This window comes from Heterodontus francisci, chromosome 13 (assembly GCF_036365525.1).
Source record: "Heterodontus francisci isolate sHetFra1 chromosome 13, sHetFra1.hap1, whole genome shotgun sequence".
NCBI lineage: Eukaryota > Metazoa > Chordata > Chondrichthyes > Heterodontiformes > Heterodontidae > Heterodontus > Heterodontus francisci.
Genome location: NC_090383.1, coordinates 99,599,511 through 99,617,422, shown reverse-complemented (window position 1 = coordinate 99,617,422; position 17,912 = coordinate 99,599,511). Strand labels below are relative to the sequence as shown.

The following is a 17,912-nucleotide window of genomic DNA, read 5'->3' as shown; positions in this document are numbered from 1 at the left end:
CATTTGAATTGAAGTCAGTTTTAAAACACAGAAGCTTTTTATAGTTTGCATTGATGTAATTTTAAGTTCTTTGGATTTGTATTACAGTAGCCCTATGTAAACATCTCCTGCTGAAAACTGCAATCTTAGCTGCAGGTTGAGTACAGGGTGATGCATAATGCAGGCATTATGAGGACTATTTATATGTTAATTTGGATTAAAATTAAATGTCAGCAAGATGCTGGAAGATAAGTGAGTAGACGCCCAAACTGAAGTTCAATATTCCTGATTAACAGGCATCAGAGACCCTGGGGGCTTGCTTCCAACTCATCTTCCAGTTTGCAGCAGTATAAAAACAGCAACGTCTAAAAGTAAATGCAGCTGCCTTTAAGCGGTGCCTTCCTACTTTAAATGGTCCTTCGAAGGTCCACCGGAAATTGCAGCCAGAAGGTGGGTGGGTTGCCCATTCTCAATACATTGGTTGGGAAGTCCACCAATCAAATGTTACTGAGGCCAAGGAGTTAAAATACCCCGTCTGTCTGAAACCAGCTCCAGGTTAAAGTTCACCTCTGTGTCAGAATTCACTAAGACGCTTTCTTTGTTCTCAATGTGGATCAGATAACATACCTGAATGTATTGTGAGATGGAAATTTTAGGTGTAATGGGGTTGAATTTTATCCTGGCAGGGGTGGAGGGGTGGTTCCCGGCAGTGGGCTAGAAGGTGGAGAGCGACCTTGCCTCGGCCCTGTTTCGGACCCCCAGTGGAATTCAACGGTGGGTGGTAAATTGGAAGGCCAGCAGCGCCACCGGGAGCAGTGGCTACTGCTGGTAATGTAGGAGGCCTGCAGGGGCGAAGATGGCAGAAACCCTGGGTTGCAGATAAGTGGGGTTGGAGTCACTGGGGCCAATCAAGCAGGCCCCGGCGAGGGGGTTGGGGGGTGTATTGGTGAGGGCAGGGTGGGGGCTCTTGGCGCAGGGGCAGCAATCACCACAGGTGTGCCTCCATGGCATTGCCTCCAGAGGGGGGACACACCCTCCCGAGCTTGCTAGGAGGCTGCCAAGTCTCACCTGGTGGTGTCTCCATGTCGCAGTGGGCCCCTCCGACCTTGGTGAGATGGGAGCCACTTAAGGGCCTCAGTTGGCCTCTGGGTGGTGGTATGGACAAGTGAGAGATGATAGGGATAGTTTCCCCCTTTCCACCTCTCAACTGACAGAAGACAGCATTTTTTTTTTAAAGGTTTTTTTTTTAAACCCTTGAGTGCTTTAATTATCAAGAACAGACAAATGACAGGTTTCCTCATAAGTTTAAAAAAAAGATAAATGTTTATTGTACAACATCAGAAATATATGCAACAACACTCACTCTTACACTCATACAGATACACACACACTCGAGAAAAGATAGAGATTATATAGATAACATGTGTTAGGTCTGATGATTTTATGGAATTGTCTGTTAAACTTGCTTTTCCCGGGGGTGAAGACTTGAAATGGTGCAGGCCTGTAATCTATTCCCTTGTTCACTGAAGAAAGACTTGGGAGGTTTAGGAAGATGGATATGCTGTTGCAGACTGCTCTTGTTATATTCTAGCCAAAGATCAATGGCAAATTCCTGGTACGATTTCTCAGGTAGGGAGTTCAAAGCCAACTCCAGTCTCTGCCTACATTTAGTTCAGAACTGGTATTCTTAGGCAAAGTCTTTTCTCTTCGATGGCATAGATGGATCTCCTTTGTCTGCCCAGAATATACCTTTATTAAAGCTCCTATCAGAAACCTAGCTGCTGTCATGTGGCAATAGTTCCTCTTTCCATTCACCTCATAAATGGTTTCTGATGTTGAGACCATTGTTCGACAATGGGAGTCCGGGTGTCATTCCTCCTCATCTCATGTTGATAAAGTAGAGCTTTTCATACCCATTCTTTAGAAATTGAGTTTGGAGTCCAAAAGTCTGTGACAGTATTGTCAACCAATCAGTTGGAGAGAAGCAGCCATTACCATAGAAAGGGTTGTTTGCATTTTAATGATTTCTCAGGGATGTGTCCAGAAAGGTCATTTGTATTTTAATGACTATACCAAGACTTGACCAGACATGAAAATTTAGCTCAGGGTTCTTATAGTTCTATGTGTATTGGCAGGAAAGGAAAGGTCACCCGACCTCTTCATTTTGTTTACAAGAAAAGTGCCGATTCGAGTTTACTTCCTAAGTTCATTTTGTAGTTTATAAGTATGGATTGCAAGACAGTGGGAAGGCCTTCCCCGCCCCGGACCAAATTCCATGGTGTCAGGAAGGTTACAGGCACTCCACCCACTGCCTTAAAGCCTGGCCATGGTATAAAATTAAAACCCGACCTGGGCCCGACCCAACAATAACCAACCCAAACCCAACCCGGGCCCGAGTCCTCTACTTTTTTTAAATGCCCGACCCGACCCGAACCCGACACATGTAGTTGGGTTTGGTCGGGTAGCCAGGCTTTACTGCAGAGTGCGGAGTCCAGACTGCACGTTTCCTGCCTTGACGTCCTGAATGTTCATTTGAAGATTACTTCCCGGAGCAAGGCAGCACTGTCCACGTTCAACCCGACCCGACCTGAGCCCGAATGCTGGTTCCGGAAGAGAGACCCGACCCTGACACATGTCATTGGGTCTGGTCGGGTTCGGGTCGGGTAGCCACTCTTTACCCTGCCTTCCCTCGCAATTTTCTTGCCCCCCTCCCCCTCCCCCCACCCTCCCCGCCCCTGCCACTATCTCCACTCCTGTCCCTACAGGGCTCATAAAATTCAACCCATGGTGTTTGGAATCCAAGCTGTAAAGCAGCAACCGTGACTGCCTTTGAAATTCGGGTGAGCAAGCGCACTAAATAGAAAAGTAAAAAATATATTTTTTAAATTCCAGAAAAATGTGGTTTCTGACCCAATAAAGCGGGACTTTAAGCTTCTTGTCTTAATGCTTTTTTAAATGGGTGAAAATTCTGCTAAGCAGAAGTTCTGCTGAAACATCTGAAATATTAACGGAGTAGTTAAAGGGCATGATTTGCACTCATGACACATAGATTTTCATTCAGAAGTAAGAGAGTGATTACATGGGCATACAGCCTGAATGGAAATATATTCAGGATGCGTTTTCAGCAGGCTTGAATAAACCTACTTAATATAAGGTATTGGTGAATGGTTCTACCTTGGTGAGATCTCCAAACCTTTCCTTACCTTGGAGCTAACTGCTCTTGCTCTAGGTACTGTTCCTGCATTGACATGCAGAGCTAACCCCTGCCAAGCAGTTTGTTTCTCATTGATATTCCTTGGGATTTTCCACAGGAATATTTTATGTAAATTCTACCTAATAAGGAGCTTCCGGTTCCAAGGCAGTCAAGTCCCAGGGATGAGGCAAAATTTTCATGACTTTAACCATTACTTGTCCAGCCCTATGTTTCTGCTTCTGTAGATCATTTTGATTAGAAATAAACCTGGTTAATTGTTTAGCCTGAATAAAATGGTCCCACATTGTGAATACCTCCCACCTTCTGACTGGTAGGAGGCTTAATGTGGGTGTCCTGCATGTAATTGAATAAAGTTTAAATTTATTGTGACTACATTTTCATCTTTTTAAAATGCTTTGCTTTGGTAGAAATTAATGACAGAATTTCAGGTTGTAGTGTTTTGCTGCAGGCAATTTTTGAGGCTTTAATCTGCTGGTGGAGAGAAAGAAAATGCCTGTTAAAAGACTGTTTAGTTACTCGAGGAGTCTGTTGTGATTGGATTTTTTTTTTTTACTGCTCATGGATTCAGGCTTCACCAAATCACCTGCAACAAAATTGTGTGCACCCACCATTTTGATTGAGGCTTGTTACATTGTGTAAAATAAGCAAATTTAATTAATTTTTTGCAAAATGAGGGAAATCTATTCCATAATATATGATTTTAAACTGGTTTGGAAGGTTTGTCAACAATGGGATATGATCTGTAGCTCACTCACGGTGCTGTTTTTGGCATTTATGAGTTGTCAGCCACTCATAAGAGAGAAATTGTATTGTGGAGTTCTTTGCCAGAATATAGGTTACACATGAACACAGAGAAAACCCTTCTATCTAATCACTTATAAAGACTTTTTAACAATCCAATGAAAAACCTCAGGCCAAATTTTAATTTGGGCGCGAGCACCCAATTTTCAAAGTCTCAGCCACTAATTGACCCAGAGACAAATTCGACGGCCAATTAGGTGCACGGTATGGGCAGGAGCTAAGCACAGAGAGAGAATTTAAAAGGCAAATGGTAGCCAAGACTGAGCTTGCCGTTGCCTTTGGAAATGGATGAGCAGAGGGCCAGCAGTGGTTTGGCTGTCCGTCCCTGGGCGGCCCCACATTTTTCTGATGCTTCCCTTGATGCCCTGATCGAGGCTGTGGCAGACTGGAGAGCTGTACTCTTCCCTCCATCCGGAGGAAGGGTTCCTGCGAGCCAGACCAAGCAGGCATGGCTAGACGTGGTCACAGATGCCAGCAACCTCATGTTCCTCTCAAGAGTCCAAACACACTTTCCTCACAAAATCAAGCCTCTCAGCTCTGGCAATGACAACTCTATGCTACTGCATGAGCAACTGAGTTTATATCTCCTCTCTTATACAACTTTTCCACACTAAACAAAGAACAAAGAACAGTACAGCACAGGAACAGGCCATTCGGCCGTCCAAGCCTGCGCCGATCTTGATGCCTGCCTAAACTAAAACCTTCTGCACTTCCAGGGACCGTATCCCTCTATTCCCATCCTATTCATGTATTTGTCAAGATGCCTCTTAAACGTCGCTATCGTATCTGCTTCCACCACCTGCCCCGGCAGCAAGTTCCAGGCACTCACCACCCTCTGTGTAAAGGACTTGCCTCGCACATCCCCTCTAAACTTTGCCCCTCTCACCTTAAACCTATGTACCCTAGTAACTGACTCTTCCACCCTGGGAAAAAGCTTCTGACTATCCACTCTGTCCATGCCGCTCATAACTTTGCAAACCTCTATCATGTCGCCCCTTCACCTCCGTCGTTCCAGTGAAAACAATCAGTGTTTATCCAACCTCTCCTCATAGCTAATGCCCTCCAGACCAGGCAACATCCTGGTAAACCTCTTCTGTACCCTCTCCAAAGCCTCCACATCCTTCTGGTAGTGTGGCGACCAGAATTGCACGCAATATTCTAAGTGTGGCCTAACTAAAGTTCTGTACAGCTGCAGCATGTCTTGCCAATTTTTATACTCTATGCCCCGACCGATGAAGGCAAGCATGCCTTATGCCTTCTTGACTACCTTATCCACCTGCGTTGCCACTTTCAGTCACCTATGGGCTTGTACGCCCAGATCGCTCTGCCTGTCAATACTCCTAAGGGTTCTGCCATTTACTGTATACTTCCCACCTGCATTAGACCTTCCAAAATACATTACCTCACATTTGTCCAGATTAAACTCCATCTGCCATTTCTCCGCCCAAATCTCCAACCGATCTATATCCTGCTGTATCCTCTGACAATCCTCATCACTATCTGCAACTCCACCAACCTTTGTGTCGTCCGCAAACTTACTAATCAGACCAGCTACGTTTTCCTCCAAATCATTTATATCTACTACGAAGAGCAAAGGTCCCAGCACTGATCACTGCGGAACACCACTCGTCACATCCCTCCATTCAGAAAAGCACCCTTCCACTGCTACCCTCAAGTCAGGAGCGCTAATGGCTCCCCGCTGTGTTCTTGACAGCTGTGCTCAAATGTGTCCCAGACCCTCCGTGTTCTCCGCGCTTGCCATTTGAAAATTGCTAACTGTTGCTCCCCATACTCCTAATAAGCTCCACAAGGAGTTCAACAAGCTGTTAATTGGAGGGATGCAAGTTACCAGCTCCCCACTTCCGCACTCCCTTTGAAAATCTAATCACGTCACTGAGGCATTGAGAACCAGTGACATCTTCAATTGCACGATTTTCCGGGCCCACACGCAACCAAACACGCTCCACAGGTGGTTGAAAATTCAGCCCCGCATGCTCCAGTGTAATATGTAGTTTCCTTGTGTATTCTGGCCAGCAGCATCCTGTGGTGTGACATGGTGACTAGTAAATGGTATCAAAGAGTAGTGGAAATGTGAAAAGCATTTCCAGCCAAAACAGTTGGCGTTGTCTTAATTTCTTCAAAAGGGAACTATGCAGCATGCAATGCAGAACAAGAATGGAGGTGACAGGGACAGGAGTAGCATGAGAGATCATATATTCCTGGGGACATGATCTGTTACTAGGGGAAGGTGGCAGCCTGGAATGGAAGAGTAGAGCTGAGGAAATGGATGGATATTTTGCATTGTTATTTAATTTAAGGGTCATGGAGTAATTGCACAAAACTTTTATACAAGGAAAGTAAATAGGTTCAGCAATTTAAATAAGTTCAGGAGATTAAGTAAGTTGAGTAAACTTTATGATTAGGTATGGTGTATAAAGTTGATGAAAGAAGTACGGCAATGGTCGTTTGGTAAGAAATAGCTAATATCTGTCATAGGTTGTTTTCAATAAATGGAAAGCATCCACCTCGATTATTGTACAGTGCAAATCAAAATGTTAAAAAACAAACTGGAAACCAAATGCTGAAGGAGCGTTCAGTTAATTACATTGAAACTATTTGTTCAGTGCCTCTAGATCTTTATAATGCTTTTTTTCATTTAGTGGATTGTAGCCATGGGAGAGAGAATTCTTGTTTAAAAATGAGATTGTAACTTCAATATATTAATGAAATAATCTTATTTTCCATAAGTCGTAATGAGAATGGATAGGGAGCTCAGTGCAACTGTCCTTGATCACTGTACCAATATATTAATAAGACTGGTTGATGCTAAATTCTAGTAAATTTAAAAAGAGCGTGATAAATCTTTAATTACCGTGGATTACATGTAAATTGAGTAGAAATTTTCTTTGAAAGTTATTGGGTAGTAACTTATTTGCGTAGATAATTTTCTCAGCATTTGTTTATATCACTCTCCGAAACTCATATAATCCTGCAACCTTTAGGACCTTGCCAAACTGGCTATTCTTTATTTGTGAACCGAGCCAGTAAATATCTGCATGTTTATTTAACTGTAAACAAAACTCAATCCTGTTATCATCTGACATCCATATATCAATGACTTGCAAAAGAAATCATTGGATTGCATCATAAGAGGGTGCCCTGACTTATTTTTCTCCTTCTTAACCCAGAGCCACAGAGAACAATCGTAATACTCTAACTGATAGCCAGTTAAGCAACACAGACTGGAGATTGAACCCTGAACTTTTCTGGTCAATAAGGCTCAGTGCCAGACCATGTGTTCTACTTGCCCGTTGAGACATTGGGGTAGTTGGCACACATGTATATGTATTTTAAGTACAGTAGTTACTGTACCATACGACCATATGAGTTAGGAGCAGAAGTAGGCCATTCAGCCCGTTGAGCCTGCTCCTCCATTTAATAATATCATGGCTGATCTGTTTCTGTCTCCAATTCCACACTCCCGTCTGCCCCTGATAGTTTTTGATTCCCTTGCCTAACAAGAATCTATCTACCTCCACCTTAAAAATATTCATTGCCACATGTCTGACTGCACCATGACTAGTACTACTCTATATCTTGACCCCAATGTGTTTGTTTCTTCATTTGCTAGGTCATTTCCTTTTTCTGAATGTATCAGGGTATACATCCTTTGCATTGCTGAGTCCATGGCTGAAGAGCACAAGTGAGCGCTGCACCTTGGAGATGGCCATTTACCTGCAGGACTCAAAGTCAGGGGAATATGTTGTTCAACTGCTTCACAAGAACGAAAGCAAGACACCCATCCTGTCATCAGAAAGTGAGGCAAAAACTGGGTAAGCTGTTTTTCCATTTTCTGTTCAGTGCAAACTGTCAAATCTGAAATTAATCGTCGTAGCCTGATAACAAGGTCAGTGAAAAATAAGTACTAACAAAGGCACGCATATACCCCATAGCCAGGAATTAAGGTTGTGGCATTGAATTAATGGACAAGATGACTGTTCAATTCAATCAATGCTTTTATTTTTGTGAATTTATTGTTCATTCAGTTAAAGAATGTTAAAGCTGAGAAATGGAACAGTTTCCAAATTTCAGGCACTCAAAAATAGGGCTGAGCACTCCTAGGTCGAATGTAGCAGATAAGAGTTACAGGCTAACTCTCTCTGTATCCTATCCTAGCCTCAGTCCCCACCCCTCATCCCCACAAATAGTAGTAGCATGGTGTTTTCCATTTTCCAAATTAGCAAACACTATTAGCTTTATGAGTGTGACTACCACATTGTGAAGCAGTTTGTTATCCATTGGAAGTTGGGTTGAGCCTGCCCAATCTTAGTTCATTACGACACTTACAGCTGATAGACAGTGAAGGCTTTAGTTGTTAATTCTGGCCTAGGCATGAACACACATCCCACCTACCCCCATGACCATACCTCTTAGAAATTGTGAAACATATGTGGGTAATGTGAATTATGTGTGAGGGGAGCCACCAACTTACTTACGTTATATTTCAAATATGAGCAGGAATTTTGTGGCCCCCAAACAAGCAGGCAGGTGGCAGCGGAGTGGCCATAAAATGGAGTGAGAGGCAGGGATGGCCTTTCCCAACTCCCTCCTGCCCCTGCTGCAATTTTATGCGCTACGGCGGTGGCGAGAAATGGCCCGCCCTCCCCCGGTCAATCAAGGCCCTTACGGGGCCAATTAACTGGGTATTTTACCCTCAGCGGCTGGATGGCAAAGGCCTCAAGAACCCTTCCTGGTAAAACCAGGCGGCCTTCTTGCGGGCTGAGAGGGGCCCTCTTGATCGGGTAGCCTGCTCCCCACAGAGCCCTGGCGCAAAGCCCCAACAGCCCCCAACGCACAACACTCCCGCCAACCCCCCATCCCCCTTGCCTCACCGGGGCCTGGCCGATTGTCCCCAGCAAGTCCCCAAAAACATATCTCCTTTCCCAGGTTGTCCTTCCTCGTCCTCCTGAAACTGGGTGTAGTCCCACCAGTGGCGCTACTGGGACTAAGAGCTGCCGGCCCGCTGATCGGCCGGCAGCTCCATTAGGCGGGACTCAAGGAGGTGGAAGTCCAGCCCCAGACCAATTAAGGGCCTGGGGAGTGAAAAATCCTGGCCTGGCTCGCTAGGCCAGGCAGAGGCGGGCTCACCACCGATTTTTCGGTTGGGAGGCGGGCCCTCCCTCCTGACGTGAAATTCCGGCCATGGTGTCTAAACTTTTCATAATTAAATGGAATTTTTGTTTCGTAAATGGTTTTGATTTTATTTTTAAATGGAGTTTTCCTGGTTTTCTGAAAATTTCAATTACATCATATAGACTGTAAAATATATAATAGGGGTAACATTAATGCAGCAATGCATAGGTGATTTCTGGTGAAAGTTGAAAGGTATACTGGAACTTGAATGTGGGAGAGATGTTGAGAAGTACTGCGTGTTCCTACTTGTCACAGGACTGGGCCCTCAGTTATATCCTGGTATCCTTAGGCAGGTAAGAATGATCAGTAAGAAAAAACCAATACAGAAATGAATATTTGGACACAATCAAAGAGCTGATTGATCTGATACCTAGCTGAGGTTATTCATGGCAGTGTTGTGATGAATTATGTGGATTTGATGGGCAGGGGAATCAATGCCATGCCATTTTAGTTTTCCTATATTTATGGGTCATTGTGAGTAACAGTACAGAAGATAGCAGTTTCTGACATCCATCTTCTGGATAGACATGCTATTTAATCAACAAATGTCACTTTTCAATCTGCTACAGCTGTCATTTCTGGAAGTGCAAACTCAGTCAGCCAGTGATCTTGCTGTATTTGCCTCAATTTTTAAAGGTTTTTCCAAAATAATTATCAATTTAGCAAACTTTGAGCTCTACTTAATAGCTTATTGGTTAAAAGAATCACAGACCAGGAAGCTCCCAGAATCAGTCATGTTAAATTAGTTAAGCGAATCTTTGGCAGGGATTGGGGCACTACAATTGGCTTTGTGTGCTTGGGCCTGAATTACTGATAGTTATTCGGTGACCGCTGTAGATGTGTGGAGATTGGGTGAGGACACGAGTGATGCCTTCTACGTCTAAATAGCTTGCTGACGTGAAAAAAAGGCCACTCAGAGGTAAATACCAGAGAACGACTGTAATCATAGAATTGTGCCTCAGCATCAATCAGTGCCAGTAGGAGAAGATGAGAGAACATGTAATCTGAACTCAACAGAACCATAATTCCATTTTGCATCACCGGTGCGTTTTATTTTTGTTTCAGATTTCTAGCATTTGCATTTTTGTTTGTACAAGGGCATTTCTCAATATAGCGAATAACATTGTTTTTCTGTCCTTAGTATATTATAATTTATACAAAATAGGGGAAGAAGTCCAACATCATTGCACCTGTTTTCAGGGCATAAAACAGGTGGAACAATAACCAGTTTAGGAGGGCAGAGGCCCACAGCCAATCTGTTTGGGTATTAATGCCACTGCTGGAAATGAGTTCAGCCTCATTTTAATATTGAAATGACGCTCCTGCACTTATGACCGATGCAAATTCATAAATTTGTTTACACTGGACGAGCTTCCGCTTCCAGGTCTTGAAAGGCCTAACCAGCCTCACCAATTTCAGCCAGTGCCAAGGCTCCCCATCTTCAGGACTTAACCAGTGGGCCTTTGCACTGACCAAAACTGGTTGGACCACAACAGGCAAGCAGTATCAGAGAGATTGTTGGGCATCTGAATTACACTGATGAGACCTGAAGACAAATTCAGGACAGTTGCAGGCCTGTCTCTTCTGGCACACCATTGCTGCGCACTGCTTTTGAGTGTCAGTGGAGTTAGGCCCCATTGTCTTGTAAGTAAATCAATTTTGTACTGATTTTAATTACTTCTCCTGGAGACTACTATGTTTATGGAGGGCAGTTTGATACCCTTTAATTTGGGGCCCATTATGAGTGTGCCAGCTGGCTGGTCACCCGTCCCAGCAGCAAAGATATGACTGTAATTTTGGGGTGCCAGCCTCATTTCCATCAAACCATCAAGCTACCGCACAGCAAATGGGCGTCCTGCTGCAACACGTTGGATTAAGGCTGGTCAATATTGTTCCACCCTGACTGGAAGGTAAGTAGGCTTGGGGGTGAGAGGGGGTTAGGCGTGGTGGGGCAAGAGTCACGATGATGAAGGAAGGCACACGGGGTGGCTGTAGTCTGACTTAATTATGCAGGGCTTGGAGAAGCATCCCTGGGCCTCTTCGGCTCTATCGCCTATGGAGCAGATCAGAGGGTGCATGGCGCATGCTTTGACCAGTTCTTTTTCAAAATGGCAATGGGATCCTATGCACATCATAAGGCCCCAATTTGTATATCAGACGGGGCCTGTTGCTTGACACAAGCAGACACTTTGGCTGCCTAAGGTTAGGCCGTTTACAAAATGCCATAAAATGGATAACATGAGATTTTGTGCCTAGAGAGCAGACTATTTGATTTACGTGTAAAATATTTATTTTAGTTTTGTGGGAGGGAGACGATCGTAAAGTGTTAATGCTGCTGAGCCAGTAATCCAGAGGCCCAGGCTCATGCTGTGGGGACACAGGTTCAAATCCCACCACAGCAGCTCGTGAAATTTAAAATTCAATTAATTAATAAAAATCCAGAATTGAAAATTGCAATGCAAGTGCAAAAACAGTGGTAAGTACTACACTGCCATTTCAACTGCATTAGTGCCCTGTTTGTACTTGTTGGGTCAAGTTAAAATTGACCCCTATATTTCTCCATAGGACACTGTCTTGAAATGAGAGAAATTCTATTCCCACATATTGTACAGCGAAAAGACTATTTTTATATCTATACATGAAAGAGATAGGAAGGAGTCCAAGTGGAATTCTGAAAGACTGCTGGCAACAGTCCATCTCTGTTAATGATGGATGAGTAAAGGTCCTCTTCACTATAATTTTTTCTCAGTGCCCTCACTGTCATCTGCTGGATTTAGCACATGATTTCTAGTTTAAATTAGTATTTGATACATCTGTTAATAACATCATAAAAAAGACAAATTGTGTAATTTTCTACTAATCTTTTGAGACAGGATTTCTGACCAATCCATGACCTCACAAACATGAAATTCTGCTCTGAAAAGTAATAGAGATATTGCAGCAGCCCAGTGAGGGGAAAGAGCTAAGTGCCATTGTTAGATATTTATGATTGCAAAGAGTAGTTTTCACGCCATATATGGTGGATTGTTACTGGAGGAGTGAATGCCTGAAACATTTGTTTTAAGTGAAGAGTGTGTTGATAGGATTTATTTGCCCTCAGGGTTATTGATAGTATACATATAGTAGCCTCTTGATATTTGCCTGTGGATTTAATGTTATGCTGCGCATATAAGCATATCATTTGTTTACGAATCCATGCTTAATGGCTTTTAGTGAGATTACTCTGTGGTGGGTATTATCCCCCATTACATCTCTTCGGAGGTTGCTACCTTGACACTTCCCTAAGCAACGAGAAAGTATGAGATTCAAAGGGTGCACTGAGCCCCAAGTACAGTGTGACTTTTAACAAACAATCTGTCCCTTTATTTTGGCCATTCTCACCTGGAGATCAGTTTAACAAGTTTGCTTTCCTTTGGGATGACATTAGTTGTGATCTGAGATTATATAACAGCAAAAAGGCTGTCATCATCCACCCCATTGAGCAATTTCAGGCAAAACATGGATAACATGAGATTTTGTGGCTAGAGAAATCATTTATTTACTTATAAAATATTTATTTTATTTTGTTGGTGGGGGTGGGGGGGGGGGAAGATAATGGCATAATGTTAATGCCACTGAGCTAGTAATCCAGAGACCCAGGCTCATGCTGTGGGGACATGGGTTTAGATCCCACCACAGCAGCTGGTGGTATTTAAAATTCAATTAATTAATATAAATCCAGAATTGAAAGCTACTCTCCGTAACGGTGCCATGAAGCTATCAGCAAATGTTGCAAAAACTCATTTGGCTTACGAATGTCATTTCGGGAAGGAAATCTGCTGTACTTATCTGGTCTGGCCTACATGTGACTGCAGACCCGCAGCAATGTGGTTGACTCTTAACTGCCCTTTGAAATGGCCTTGCAAGCCATTCAGTTGTCAAGGGTAATTAGGGTTGGTCAGTAAATGCTGGCTTTGCCAGCGACACTCACGTCTCATGAAAGAAAAAAGGGTAAGAGCTGCCACCATTTCTCCCATTATATGACAGGCCCACACTGGGCCAGAGTTTTTTGAGGGGCAGAGGGAGAGCGCTCCTGCTCCTGTTGATTCCACCAAAAGAAAAAGATTCAGCATTCCCTGGGTTGTGTCCTGAGTGATCTCCAGTAATCACTTTCAGGAAACTGGCCACTCATTGCCTGGTATAAAGGGGCACAACATATGCAGAACATGATCCGCCCATCTGTAGCACAGAATTACAGTCAGGGTCCTATGTATGTCATAGGAGTCTGATTCATATAGGTAGCCTCACACCTGAAACAAGCAAGTGTCTGGCTATCTCAGAACACTGTGCATGAACAGAGCAGTAAGTGACCCGATGCCATTTTTGGACTACTCCCACCCCGTTTAAACAGAGCAGAATGAATTAAAATCGACCCTCTTGTACATAATTCTATAGTAAAGGGCAAGAGTTCCCACTAGGGAAAGTCCTCTTCGTTAGTACGTCCCCACTCATCTTTTATGAATAATTTACCTGTGACATCTACAGCATAATTTCATCTAAAAGAGGAATATTGTACTTGAAAAGGAGTAATCCACATTTTTTGCTAAATATTCATCATGTACCATGAGAAATATTGAAAGTTGATGTTAGGTTTAGTAGGATTGTTTGTGAGAGTGTACACAAGATGCAGAGCGTTTTCAGCAGACGAGACTGCTTGATTATGCAGCCTCTAGCTGTGGAAGTTTGATTTGAGTATTTCCATTTTGATATTCTGGATGCAGATTACAGTTGATGTGCCATCCCATTTATATCTTAAGTTGCTTTTGTCCATATTTATCAAACACATCAGATTCCCTGCAAAGGAAGTATTTCTTTCTGTGGCAAAGAAGTGATTAAGTTGCCAGTCTGGGATGATGTTAATATTAAATCACTGGATTCAGTCCAAATAAATTAGTTTAAGATGAAGCCAAAATGGATTCAAGTCTATTACACTAACGCATGACCACATTTATCATGCTAGGTTTCCTGTGCTTGGTGTTTCCCATCTCAAAACTGTCAAGGTATTATTACATGCATTTGTTTTTCTTTTGTTCTTAATTATATGATTATTTGAATTCACAAAGCTGGCAAGAGTAATATTTATCTTTTAATTTACCACCATCTCTCGATTTTTTTTTTCTTTATTACCCTGCTTTCATTTTTTATAGGCAGCCTCCTTTGGTCAGTTTGCAGGTAGGTGAAGAATAGGCATTTTCAGCAGGAACTGTCAGGCTTGTTTTTTATTGTAAAGCTTAGGCAAGGGGTCAAAGCCTATTGAGGTTAAGACAGGATGAGAGGCATGAGACAGGCACTTTTCAACCTGGGTGTGTCCTGTACTCCGAGTCTTGACCCTTTAGCAAGATTTCTTTCAAAAAAAAAGTCACGCACATTGATTTTAAAAGCCTGTATATTGTAGAGGAAGATTTAGAGAAATAAAGAATTCTATGTTTATGAGTGATGAAACGGTGTGGACAATGTGTTGAGTCTATGGGCAGATTTTTGCTCCAATATGGAGGCAAGAATGGAGGCGAAGGGGCCATGAATTTGCACCATCTAGTTTGCCAGCACCATCCTGTCCCTAGGCCATTTTCCTAGAGGTGGGATTGGGGGCGGAAGGGCTACTGCCCGCAAGTGGTGGGTATCCAATTAAGGTAAGTAAAAGGCCAATTATCAGAGGGCAACTGGAATTTTCCAGTCAGCCAGCAGGCGCGCACCCGCCCCCCCCCCCCCACCCCCTCCCAATGACATCGGGAACAAGTCAGCTGCCTGGAGGTGGCCTCGCAGTGGCAGACCGAGGGGCCAGCACTCCAGGCAGAATATAAGGCCCTCCCCACCTACCTGGACATAACAATGGTGGCTCAGCGTCTGTGGCCATTTTTTAATCCAAAATTTTTTAAAGTTGATGAGAAGGTGTCTCAAGATGGAGGCTCTCTTTTTCGCTCTCCCTTACCTGCATTGGCAGGCTGCAGCTTCTTCCGTGCTGGAGGGCCTCCTCCTGGCCTGCCAGCTTTGGGAGCCTATCTGCCGTCCTTAATTGTATCGAATACAGAGAGGATTTAAATATATAGGATGGTATTTAGGAAACAAATTCAAACAAGCTCCGACCATTGTAATATTGAGGGAAACATGAGAAGTTGTGACAGAGAGAGGTTGAAAGCTAAAGGACCTCTTTCTTGCACAATGTCCAGCAGCATAAAATAAGTCCGAGAAAAGCGTCCTCAGACATGGGAGCACTATTGTCTTGAACAGAGGTAGGCTTCAAAGAGAATTAAGAGTTATTGGCCAAGGTGGCCAATATATAACCTATTTACCTCTTTGTGTTCCGTATTGGGAGAGTTCAAAAAACAGACCATTTTATTATTGCCTGTTCTGTAAAAAAAAAAGGCTTTCTTGTTCAGGATTTGGCTGAGTGCAGTGCACTTCCAATAATTGAAATTTAATTTTTGCACTAAAAAAAGTGAAATGACCAGTACTTTGAATTAAACATCTTAAATAATGCTGCAAAGTAGGAGTTTTGCGCTAAATAATTTCAAATGATCAGAGAATTTGCATTAAGTGATTCTGAATGAAGAGGCTCTATTGAGGTTTTAAATCTGCCATGAGGGATCAAAAACCAGCGTCATTCAAAGTCACATGCCAAATTCTGCTACGACAATTGGTCGCTTCATTGCAATCAATTTGTTTGAGAGAGGATCCAAGCCTCTTAATTTAAATGCAAGTCTGCTGTGTAATTTGTTCAAATATGTGTTGAATTGGCAGCAATTTGAATTGATCAGACAGATATTTAAATTCATGAAGCCCCCGTTACTGCTTTGGGGGCACTTATCAAATTGCCTTTTTCAAATCACTTGAGCTTTAATCCAGAGATTTCAAATTTCTGAAGAGAATAAACTATGTCAGACAACATCTGTAGTTGGTGAGGAAATAACAACAAAGAAGCTACGTAAAAAAGTAATTCTAGTTTTAGCAATAGCGTTTTATTATTTATTATTTTCTCCTAAACTAGGAACGAGTACAGTACAACAAGTGTTATAAGTATATGTGTTGTTTCCCGTCATCTGCGGTCTTTCTTCCAAAACCCTGCCATAAGTCAAGTGGACCTGTGAATTCAGCTGGAACCCAGATACCCCAAGTCCTGGCCTCTTTTGCTAATTTCTGTCCACCCCAAATGTGTCCCTCTGCATCAGAGGAGTTTTGGCCCTGGAAAGGCCTGGAATTTCCTTGCCCCCCACCCCCCCTCCTGGAATCCATAAAGTATCCAGTACCCCAGGTAAAAGAAAGCATTGTGGCCTGCTAGCTGGTGGAGGTAGAGCTAACCTGGGGATCCAGACTTGGATACTCTGGCAGGGTCAGTGGCAGAGGTCCCAACTGGGCTAATCATGGCACTTAAATCGGTAATAATGGTCCATAGATTTCTAGGCCGACTGAGGAAGGGTTTTCACTTTGGCGCAATCATAAAATTGGACCCAAAATGCGCCCGAGATTTCACTGGTTAAGTTAAAGTTCACGTTTCCTCGAAATGCATTTGCATCATCATGAACGTAAGATCTTCCATGAACCAGTGCAATGGGCAGCATATTAGAATGTAATGCTTAATTTTTTTCTTTCCATTAAAAAATATTCATTGATGAGTTTGGGAATGGTAACCTGGTCCAATTTTATTAATACAGCAGCAAATGGGTTTGTCAAAAAAAGGCATTATTACAAAGTGTCCAGTCCTCCATCTCGCGTACCCTAATTTAAAATCACAGAAAGTGACTTAAAAATTATACTGAACTATTTACTGGTTTTATTAGTGTTCATTCGTCAATTTCTTAGTAAATTATATAATTTTTTGATATGTAAAGCTTATAAAATCTGCCTTCTAGTGTCTAACAAAATGAACACAATTTGAAAAGCTTCCGTAACCAGCACAATTGGTGGAATCACACAATGTCGACCTGGGGGCGAGGTCAGTTTTGTGGGTGGAATCTGGGGTGGATGAATCGAATCTTAAAATCGGGTAAAAGGTTGAGGAAAACCAGTAATTGAGTGGTTTTGAGCATAACTGATTTACTCAGTTGAAGGGCAATTAGGGATGGGCATCAAATGCCTTGCCAGCGAGGCTCATATCTCAAGAATGAATTTAAAAAAAAATAAAGCTGGTTCACTCTATTGCTATGGAATCTGGGTGCAAAACTAATGGAAACTTTACTCCATTATGTTTCTCTTGTTATTTGTTTGTTCTACATCTGTTCAGTGCATTTGCTTCAGTTAATATGCAAAACAAGGTATAGTGCAATGTTATTCTGCTGCTTTTGAAGATAAGAAGAAACCCTTGGAGGCAAGTACCCAGAGCAATTTAAAACAAAATGTTTTCTGTTTGTAAAAATACTCTCAAGGACGTGGGAAGCAAGGGCTCACACATTTCAACCCAGCATTTGTGATGCAAATAATGACCTGCAGAGCTTCGTCATCTGACGCACTTTAAGTTTTATAGTGTTTGAATTTATTAAAAGTGATTCAGATATATTACTTCATTACTGAAAGCAACCATGTGGAGATTTCAAATAAATCTTCATTGAATTTTGCATGAAAGTTCAGAGAATTCGTTATAGTAAACCATGCATATTGTATTTGCTGATGTAATAAAGGAAACCTGTATCATAATGTTCATGCCATACTGTAAAAATAATTTTTGTTAATTGCAATACAACAAGTTAACATG

General features: G+C 42.6%; 1 protein-coding gene across 2 annotated transcripts in view; it reads left to right on the top strand.

Annotated features, from left to right (window-relative positions):
- Positions 1–17,912, top strand: part of LOC137376531 (ALK tyrosine kinase receptor-like) — a 1,023,571-nt gene that overhangs the window by 409,492 nt on the left and 596,167 nt on the right. For both annotated transcript variants that reach the window (XM_068045253.1, XM_068045252.1), the window contains exon 4: positions 7,626–7,827. In XM_068045253.1, the coding sequence (XP_067901354.1) occupies positions 7,626–7,827 (202 nt within the window). The remainder of the gene's footprint in view (positions 1–7,625; positions 7,828–17,912) is intronic.